The sequence below is a fragment of the Halyomorpha halys genome, unplaced genomic scaffold, assembly GCF_000696795.3.
Source record: "Halyomorpha halys isolate HHAL.00 unplaced genomic scaffold, Hhal_1.1 Scaffold899.1, whole genome shotgun sequence".
Taxonomy (NCBI): Eukaryota; Metazoa; Arthropoda; class Insecta; order Hemiptera; family Pentatomidae; genus Halyomorpha; species Halyomorpha halys.
In genome coordinates this window covers 417,921-428,455 of record NW_027105398.1, presented here as the reverse complement: position 1 = coordinate 428,455, position 10,535 = coordinate 417,921, and the positions used below count along the sequence as shown (strand labels likewise).

At 31.4% G+C, this 10,535-nt stretch overlaps 1 protein-coding gene across 1 annotated transcript in view; it reads right to left on the bottom strand.

Annotated features, from left to right (window-relative positions):
- Nucleotides 1–2,098, bottom strand: part of LOC106686936 (uncharacterized) — a 51,227-nt gene extending 49,129 nt beyond the window's left edge. Inside the window, exon 1 of the mRNA XM_014430547.2 lies at nucleotides 1,490–2,098. Coding sequence (XP_014286033.1) covers nucleotides 1,490–1,999 — 510 coding nt within the window. The 5' untranslated portion in view covers nucleotides 2,000–2,098. The remainder of the gene's footprint in view (nucleotides 1–1,489) is intronic.
- Nucleotides 2,099–10,535: the final 8,437 nt, after the last annotated feature.

Sequence of the window (10,535 nt, the reverse complement as noted above, 5' to 3'; positions counted from 1 at the left end):
ATAAATTTTTCCTTAAAATCGAAAATATACACTCTCAGTTTACGTTTTAGACATCAAGACACTAATTTAGTTCCATGTTTTTCAGTGAGTTTTTGGCCATAATCGATCGAACCGTTAATCGGCATTTAATGAAATTTTTAGAGATTGTGTGGGCAGTTAGTTTGCCCTACATGGATTTTATAAACTTCTAAACAATAAATTAATAAAGAAAAAATAATCAAATAAAAATTAATAAATACTGACATTCATACATAAATATGTGGATAACATCTAGTTCAATCATTAAATTATATGCAACAAAATTCAAAATGCACCCCAAAATTAGTAACAAAAGCAATTTTGTGCAGGAGAAACTCAAATTGTACAAATTTTGGAAAAACGTTCAATTTTGTGAAAAATGAAACTAGTCTTATTTGAATGTCTTTTTCATGATTTGAATTGTGTCGAGATTTGGTAAAATTTGACGCTATGGAACAAAGACATAATTTTATAATGATTTTAATATTTTTGGAACGAGCTTTCATGAATATTTAATTTATTTAAATAATATAGAAAATATCGTAAATGAATATCACTATACTCCTAGCCACTGATTAATTAATAAAGATATTGAATTAAATAATGTTGCATTAATTATAAAATTCTTTTTTTTTAAATAATGCAGTTAATTCAGTAATAAATTATTTATAAAAGCTAATATTTTAATTGAAAATGTATAAAAGTTTTTGTTTCTATCTATACTTTAAATAAAATTTAGACGTTGCTAAAGACTTTGAAAACATTGGAATAATTTTGAAAACATTTGAATAATTCATATTATTTTGATTATACAATTTATTGTAATAATCTATTTTCATAAGGCTGTCATATGAGAAATAAGAGGTATCTTTCTCATGAAGCACTAATTAATGAATTTCAGATCTAAAAATGACTTTTGCTATGAATACATACATGAATAAATAATATGAACCCAGAAAAGAAAGACTTGAATATGGGGAAGAAGATCATAAAACGTTCTAAAGAAGAATGTAATAACGTGTTAAAGAAGTGTTAAACGACTACGTATAAAATATGTTACATCTACTGCTTTTACAGTATTAGTACAAGGGAGCTTAATGTTTTAAATATATTTTAAAAATGTAAAATTTGTGGTGGATATATCTATATTCTAAAATGTAGTTTAGAACTGAATAATGATCTGAAGTTCTATAACTAATTGCTTTTTCATTTATAAATCATTAAAAGCTATTTCAATTGTTTCTGGTATAGTTATTATTAGTCATCTTCATACCTACTACGTATAATTTACTCTGACTAACCCCATTCTTTATTGTAATTCAAATCGTAAATTCTATTTCTAATTCTAAGAAGATATTTGTATAAAAAATATTGACAATTGTAGGAATAACCTAAAATGTTTTTCATTGATAGCGGATTACCGATAGTAAAAGTAAAAAAAAAAACAGTGTTTCTAATTGTTGTGACTTACCTCATGAAGCTTTTTGTTCCTCAACACTTCCCGAAGCCTAGGCGCTGCTAACTTTTCCTCTTCATTTTCTGCCTCCTCGACCGCCCTCTCCCTTGGTAGATGTTCTTCGATGTCGTACCTCCTCACCTGGCTGTAGATCTGCAAGGGTACAAACCCAATGTCGACCTTCTTGTCCTGAACATGACCCTTGGCCCACCCTCCGGGTACGCCGTACTTCGGCCTAGTCGGCACATCCCTGGGCTTCTCGTGTTCACTGATGAATTCTTCCGGTCTTCTGGGAGGCTCCGGATCTTGATCTGTCGAAGCTGCTGTGTCCATACGATCCTGAGCAGCAGGTATTGCCCGACCTAGCCTGTCCCAAGCTAACTCGAATGCGGCACGCGCACGTCTCCTTGGTTCTTCATTCACGTCTATCAAATTGAATTTCCCATTCGTCTTAAAACTCCAAAAAGGCGCTAGTTCTCCGATATAAGAAGAATAAGGAACCTGGTCGAGAGGGGAATAGTCCATCTCCTGGAGACCGAAGAGATCCTTCCTCTTCCACTGGTCACTCCTGCTCTTCCTCGGATCCGGGAGGGCTCCCGCCCAGGAGAGCGCCCCTAACAAGAGGATAACCAACCGCGCGCGGTCCATCTGAACTGAGCGAGAGATCCGGAGCACGGCGGTGGGGCAACCCTCCGGAGCTTTCCCTCCCTCCGCGAACTACCCCGAGGTGGGGAAATGCTTTCAGATTTTCCGTAGGGAGCTTTATGTAAAATTTGAACCCTGACGTAACCGATTTCACAGTCACGTAAGTAGACTTTGTCGTCGAAAAGAGACAGGAGAGTGTGTAAGGTGCGGTATTGTCTGTACGTGCTCGGGCATTGTCACTAGTGAAATGGCGGTCCTCTATTGGGAAAGCGGACCGCAAATGAACTGGTCACTCTCCGGGAGGTTTGAGCAATTCCCAATGTGTCCCTCTGTCGTTACATGCCCCGTATCAGTTTAATTTTCTCCTTTGTAAAGTGTATTTGTGACCTATAATAATTATAAATATGAGGAATATGAATGTACTTATAAAAACTAAACATTACAGGTTTACTTTTGAGGTGATACATTCCAAAATCAGTTAAGTCCGTTTTCATATTATTTTGCTTTTTAACAAACAGTTTTTGCTCTACATTATCAAGAAAAAAAAAAAAGAAATTTCTTCCAAAATAGATAAATTAATTTAAATTTAACTGCCTAATAAAAATGATAATCTAGAACTATATTAAATAAATAGTAAATTAATATTTTGAAAATATATTTGGCTTTATTTGGAATACAACGCCTCATTTGTTTATTTCAGTACTTTCTGTGTAGTTATAAAAGCACAAGGCAGGGACATATGATAAAGCATAGGTTTCAATATCCAATAACATCTGTTTTATATCATCATTAATGTTCTATAAACTACTAGGTTTATTAAAAGCTTGAAAAAAACATAAATATCTAAGTTCAATGAAATTACACAATTTATAATATTATTATTATTTTTTTTATTGATTTAATATGTTATTATAAAATATAGAGAGTAATAGAAAAGAATTTAATATAGCGGTTTATGAACATAAATCTTTTTATTATCAATAAAATTACACAATCTACTGTATTAAAAACTTGAGAAAAAAAAAACATTAATATCTAAGTTCAATGAAAGAACACAATTTATAATATTATTATTTTTTTGTTTGTTTTAATAAGTTATTATAAAATATATAGAGTAATAGAAAAGAATTTAATATAGCGGTATATGAACGAAAAACGTTTTACTATCAATAAAATTATATATTCTACTGTATTAAAAGTTTGAAAAACCATAAATATGGTCAATAAAATCATACGATTTATTATACTATTATATATTTTTTAAATTGTTAAAATAAGGATTATCTCTCTAGGAAGTCTGGTGAGTCAATTTGTTATAATTTTTTGAGGTTTATTACTTCCATCATTTTCAATAAATTATTATTTATTTATTCATTAACATTGTACAACGTTTCGGGACCACTGTCCCATATTCATGCACTATAAAAACCTCATGATTTCATATGGGAAATCATGTCCTCCATTTTTGCATCTTCACTTCTCTGTTATTAATCCTCCCTCTCCCCATGTGTCAGAAATTAGCAGGAAGTAGATCATAAAAAAATAAACTCGTAATTTGAAATATTATGTAAATTAAAAAATTGAAAACAAGTAAAAAAAAATAATTATTATAATTAAAAATTAGTACAAAAATAGTTTATTATATTTTCGACCACAAATATGAGGATGATTTTAATGTGAAGCTTCCACAACTAAAACTGACCAATCCATATCTCTTTTTTATTAGTTTTTTTTTTTTAGAAAACCTTTAATGTAGAAGATTTCACGGAATCTATGAACTTTTATTAAAAACGCTTTACACCAGTTTTGAAGGCGAATCTTTAGATTTCTGTTATCATGTAGCATATTTTTAAAAAGTTTTGTCATCAAAAAATATGTTTTATTCCCAATTTTCATAATTTGGGATACTTTCATAATTTCAGACAGAAGTTACGTGAACAAAGCTAAAGTATAAGGGGCTGTTCGAAACAAAATGGCAGAAATGCCTCCTTTGGCGTAGGAAAAAATAAATAAATAAAATAAAAATTTAGGATACCCTACTCTTGTCAATACCATTGATATGATTTAGTTAATCCATCTGCATCCTGCGTTTTATTGGGATTATACAGATTTATTAATAAATTAAAAAAAACCTAAATGTATGTGCAATAACTACTATAAAAAATATACACATATAAATAATCACATCTCCATAAACTCAACCCCCATCCCTCGGCAACGCATATGTATAACCTACACGCCTAGTCATTTTATGGGCAGCTACAAATATTATGTAAGAAATATTCCTACCATCACCAACAATTATTTTCAGCCCTCCTTTCCCCCAAAATGCAGTAATTATCCAGAGATAGATGGAGATGCGTTGACCCAGAACGTCAGCACTCCGTCAAGCGTGAAAGTCCCGCTCTTCACACTCCTCTCTCCTGTTCCTGGACAGTTATCGAACTGGCGATTATAAAAGTCGATGTAGCGGGACTAATATCGATACTTAGCGATGTACAGGTAACAGTCGATGTTAGTGAGATAATTGTGACAGGGGTAATTAAACCAGTCATTTTTATTGCCCTCCACAAAAAAATTCATCTCATATGGTATGACTCGAATACGATATAATTCGAAATTTAATAAACGGAAAAACTCGATATTTCGGTACAAAATATGTTCCCCCAACAATATATTATATTAAATTGGACTCCTTAATTCGTCTACAAGACCCACTTACTCGATCTTAAATTTGCTATAGGATGGGAGACTCTGTTACTCCAAATTTTACCATCAAAAAATTTCAGTATTATGAAATCAAATCAAATCTGTTACCAGACCAAATTAACTCCATAATTCGAATACGGGATTGAATAACTCGTGAAATAAGTGAAAGTTACGATAGGACGAACACTTAGAAACAATATGTCGAATTTGGAAGGTCGGTAGACTCTGTGACTCGAAATTGGATAAACTCGGTACTCAGATATTCGATCGATCGGGAAAAAAATTGAACTCTATAACTTAAATATGAGACTAAATAACTCCAAATGCAATTTACGATAGGACAATGCCTTCAGATCAGACTGAATAATTCGAATTTGGAAAATAAAGAGACTGTAATTCGAAATTTTCTTAGAAAGAATGAAGTATTTCTACCCCTTTTCCTATCTTAACAATACAAAGTTATGACTAAAGTAAAGCTTATCTAATGAGTAATTTTTTTTTTATTTTCAAAACCTCTTTTATTGATAAATATGTATATACAATACGGATTATAAATTATTACAATATAAATAATATACAATACAATATACAACTTTTCTTGATTTGCCTTACGGCATTATAAGATGAGCAAAACATGGTCCGCTGAAGGCGGTTTATACATTTTGTGGCTCTATAGCCGGGGGCTTACAAAGAATGTGAGGGACATTCCGGCTGGTGGTTATCTAATGAGTAAATGAATTTCTTACAATTTTGAACAGTAACGGAGCAAGCAAATAGGTTTACGATATAGTCATTACATTTACCTCAAAGGTAAACTCGATTACTAAAATTAATCTGCAGTGTCCTCAATAGTAAAAAAAACATTTTGTGTCTCACAAGAATTCGACTCAAAGTAAAATCGACTTCTTTTCAACTTGAACTTATTCTTTACTGTTGTTATTTATTTTTACTAATTGTCTCCATTAACTGCAGTTCTTCTTTTGTATTAATTAGAAATACGAAACTAACTATAGAGAAAATATTTTGTCAAAAGCGATAACTAACACAACTGCTCACGTTTCGACATTTGTTCACTAAGTCGGGTGTGCGTGAGCAATTAAGGACTAATCTAGTACAAGAGCCCAAGAGGAGAAAAAATGCAGCAATCTCACCCCAATTTTTGATTACTTTAATGAAAACTATTTATAATTACTAGTCAAAATTGATGAGTCTGCCAAGTATAGGTAGGGGGAATAAAAAATGGCGGCGATAAAAAAACTATTTTTTCATTCGGAGCTCTATATCTTAAAAAGTAGGAACAACACAAGAAAAACTAAGAGAACGCCATTTAAAGAAGAGTAAATTTACTAAAATATGAGCCCTAATAGAGTTATTTACGTTAAATAGTTTTCGAGATATAGCTTTTTAAATAGAAACATTTCACAAAAATGTTGTATGGGACGTACTGAAAGATCAGTAGTTAGTGAATTTATTTTGAAAAATTTATATCTCAAAAACCATTTTACGTACAGATGTCTATTAGCACTCACATTAATGCTAGTTTAATGTGCTATAAAGTTGTTTATGATGTTTATCTTCGTAGGCGTACTAGTTTTCATGAAATTTTCTAAAATAAATTAATTTATAGTTGTTCGGACAAATTTTCATTTGCCAAATTTATATTCATATGTGAATATCATAAAAACTACCACCCCTACGAAGAAAAGTGTCATGAACTACTTTATAGTAAGTTAAATTTCCTTTGTTTTGAGTTTTAGCAGACATGTGTGCGTCTTATGGATGTAGTGATATATTTTTTCAAAAATCCAACATTTTATACGAAAAATGTTGCTTTTTAAAAAGCTATATCTCGAGAACTATTGGACGTAAATAGCTCTTTTAGGGCTAATATTTCAGCAAATTTAATCTTATTTTTCAATTATGTTCTCTTAGATTTTCTAGTGCTGTTGGTAGTTTTTAAGATATAGATCTCCGAATGAAAAATTAATGTTTTTTTAAGTTTTTGAAACAGCCGCCATTTTTCCCCCCTGCCTATACTTGGCAGACTCATCAATTTTGACTAGAAATTATAACCAGTTTTCATTAAAGTAATCAAAAATTGGGGTGTCTGGTGGTGGGATAACTGCATTTTTTGCACTAAGGATATCCTTGTACTAAGGATGTGCCCTAATATTTAGTCTAAACTAGCCTAGAGTAATCATAAATTCGAATATAACGTTAGTAAAAATAGAATGTAACTAATGTCTTCAGAGAATGATAAATCTTTGAGGAAATGTAAAATAAGGTTTTTGTGATGTAATTTTTTTAATAAACCGATCTAGTCCGAACCAGATATCACTCCTTCCAATATAAACTCTCTAACCACTTAAACCCCCTAGTTTCTAATTTTGCATCCTCTTCCATTCCTGACAATCCTCCGAGGCGCCTGAAAAGAAGATGGCCAGGAGACCAGCTAATGTAAAATGTCATTAGAGTGCTACCAATGGGTAGTTTCTCTACACGCCTGTAACACTCCAATTTAACTTAGATCAGATTCACTAAATGTGTTATAATGTACAGTTGTAAATAGCAATAAATAAATATTTAAAAAAAAAAAAATTTAATCCATTAATCTATCCATTGCACTGAGAAATCATTCAATGAGCGATCGCTCAATAACATTGTGCCATTAATGTTACAAAGATAAGTGAATAAAGTCAATTTTCGAAAATTCTTCCCGTTGCTTCCTCATCCACATCATTAATTTGAACTTTCTAAATTTTCTGTAATGACAAATTCCAATGCTCTATATTCTCTCCTATTCCTACCTCATTCTTAAACTTCCCTTGCACAAAATAACCTGAACGCCTGTAAAGGGAAAATAGAAAGTTTTCTTTAATGGGTGTACTGTGGCAAATGAAACTGTGACTTGCAACTTGGGATAAATTTTATAAAACTCTTTTTTTAAATGAATGCATTCATGGACATATTTATTATTTACTGATAATAGATCTAAAGTTCATTTTCTAATACCGTACACAGAATATATTTATTTAACGGTTGTTGCGTGTTGCATATATTTAATAATATACTTACGTAATATACTTGATACAAAGTGTTTCCCAGGAGGAAGTTACTCATCTCAAGTCACCTTAAGTTCAATGCTTGAAGGAGGAATATTTTACTAAAAATGAAGTTCAGTGCCACCAAAATCACCTTCCTATCTCGACTACATCTTCAACTCCCAAACTGTCAATCCGCCTTTATGATATAATTTTTTATAGTTTTTATTAGAAAAAACACGTTTTTTCCTGTAAAAAATAAATTTCTCTAGCGTTACTGACCAATCCTCAACATTTTGTCAAAATGAATTTCCTAAGGATAGCTACTAATTTGTAGGAAGATATTGGTTGGAACACTAGTTACAGGTAACACAAACGTGTCAAAAACATATATAATAGTCACAATATACTCATAAGACCTAAGATACAACCTTGAGGAATATCGGTGTATTGAGAAAAGTGGGATGAGTAGTCCAGATTACTTGTTAGATAATTTTTCTTTTTAATATTCGTTACTTTTTAAATACCAAATAAATTAATGATATTAACTAGTGTTCTGTATATCATAGTTGTTCAGAAAGTAATTTGAAGGGCCCCATTTCTAATAGGCCTTCAATGTCTGTGGGTACCGCCCCCCTCTTAGTTAAAGAATGAGCTTTATTTACTACTGTCAACAACTTACCGAACACTCAAACCACCAAGGTAATTAACCGTTTTCTATTATTTTCACTTATAGTTTCATTTACTATCATTTCTGTATGATTTTAATTCGTATTTGAAATTCGAAATATTGGCAAATTCAAAAACAAACTAAACTGTACAGAACTATAAGTATAAACAAGAGTCTCTCCTGACAAACGTTTAGTAACTGAATGACATTGCAGTGACAGAGGAGTAACATTGAGCGGTTCCAGTTACACCAGCGACTTTCTATAGCTTGCAGCACATGTCGCTGTGAATTAAAGTGACCACTGAGCTGTGGAAGCTGTGAGGCAATCCTCGAGGTTCGTGTGTAGATAAAAAATATTTTCGCCGCCATTACATAAGACATCTTGGACCACCGGTGAGAGAAAGGGGCCTTCCATGTCTGCACTGTGGCGAATGAAGTAGCGGCCGGCAGGGGTACGATCTAGGGCAGTCATTTGGAATAGTTCTATTATAGAATACTATAAAGTTCACTTAAAAAGAAATGCTCCAAGCTCTGGTGCCCAGAATTGGAGTTCATGAGGAAAGTTACGCTATGAAATGAAGTCATTATAGCTAAGTGGTATAAGGCGTCACCTTAACAGTCCTGAAACTAAAGGGGCGCTGGTTCGACTTCGGCCAGGGCGGGTAGACTTATATTTCGTGGTGGCCACACGGAATGAAAATTCGACCTTCTCACTCTGTTTGGATAAAAAACCTACAGGAAACAATCAAACAAGGAAACTAGAAAAAAAAAACTGATATACTCTATCTCCTCTACAAAAACAAAGAACAAATTATATGGTGCCAATTGTAATTGTATAAATGAAAAGTGCAATAAAAATATCATTACTCAAATTGAAAAATTATTGAGTTCTGAAATCATTTAATCTGTTATTATTTTTCAAAATACAGTTCTAAATGAAATAATGGGAAAATTATTTTAGAGGATTAAATTAAACCAAAGTTTTTTAGACGGAGAGAAATTGCTATATCTATATTCGAGTAATCGAAAGTTTGCTGAAGAATCGAGTTAAATATTGGAGTATGATCCAGGAAAGGATTTGAAAGATTTGCGTATAAAACAATATAATTTTTACTTTAAATTAATTCCTACAAGTAAATAGTTTGTTTTTTGAACTTTGAGAAATAAAATTTATCTAGTCCAAATATTATTTAGAAATAAAAATATAATAATAATAATGAATGTTACGATTAATTAAGATTGTGAGTAATCGAAAATTAAGCGCCTCAATACATGGAGCAATACATAAAATAATTAAAGGATGACGAGAAGATGGTTGTGGATGCAGTCAATGAAGAATACGAAAAAGTAAAAATTTATTTAATCAATTTCGGCCAGAATTTTAGGCCCTTATTAAGGCAAAGAACAAAAAACAAGATAACAAACACAATGAATAAGAGGAAAAACCGAATAACTAGGAAATAACTGACAATATAGACACATAGTATTGAAAGAAAGTGAATAAGCAAAGTATTAACAAAACATAAAGGCTATATGAGAATAATAATATTAAAATTGAAAAATAAAAAGAAGATAATACAGAAGATATGAAATTAAACAAATCCAGTTAGTAAACATATGTACAAAATGAAAATTATTTAAAAATTAAGAAAGAAAACGTACATGTAATTAATTTAATATCGAGGTAAAATAAAAGAAATAAAATATGAAGTTTTTTGAGCCAAACGGAGTAATGAAATATAACATCTACTATCAATACACCATTAATAGTTGAAACAATCTATTCTCAGAATATTATTGGTGGATTCGCCCGTGTTCATATTGTGAAGCAGTGTTTTGACATAATCGAAATCGTTTTACTTTCATCATTTAAAAAACAAATTTTTTGAAATTTAAACAAATTGTCAGTTTAATAATGTATTATATAAATCCTATGTAGTATGTTTGGTAAGTTGAATAATTCAATGTGGTGTGTGTATTTATGGAAAAGTAAATA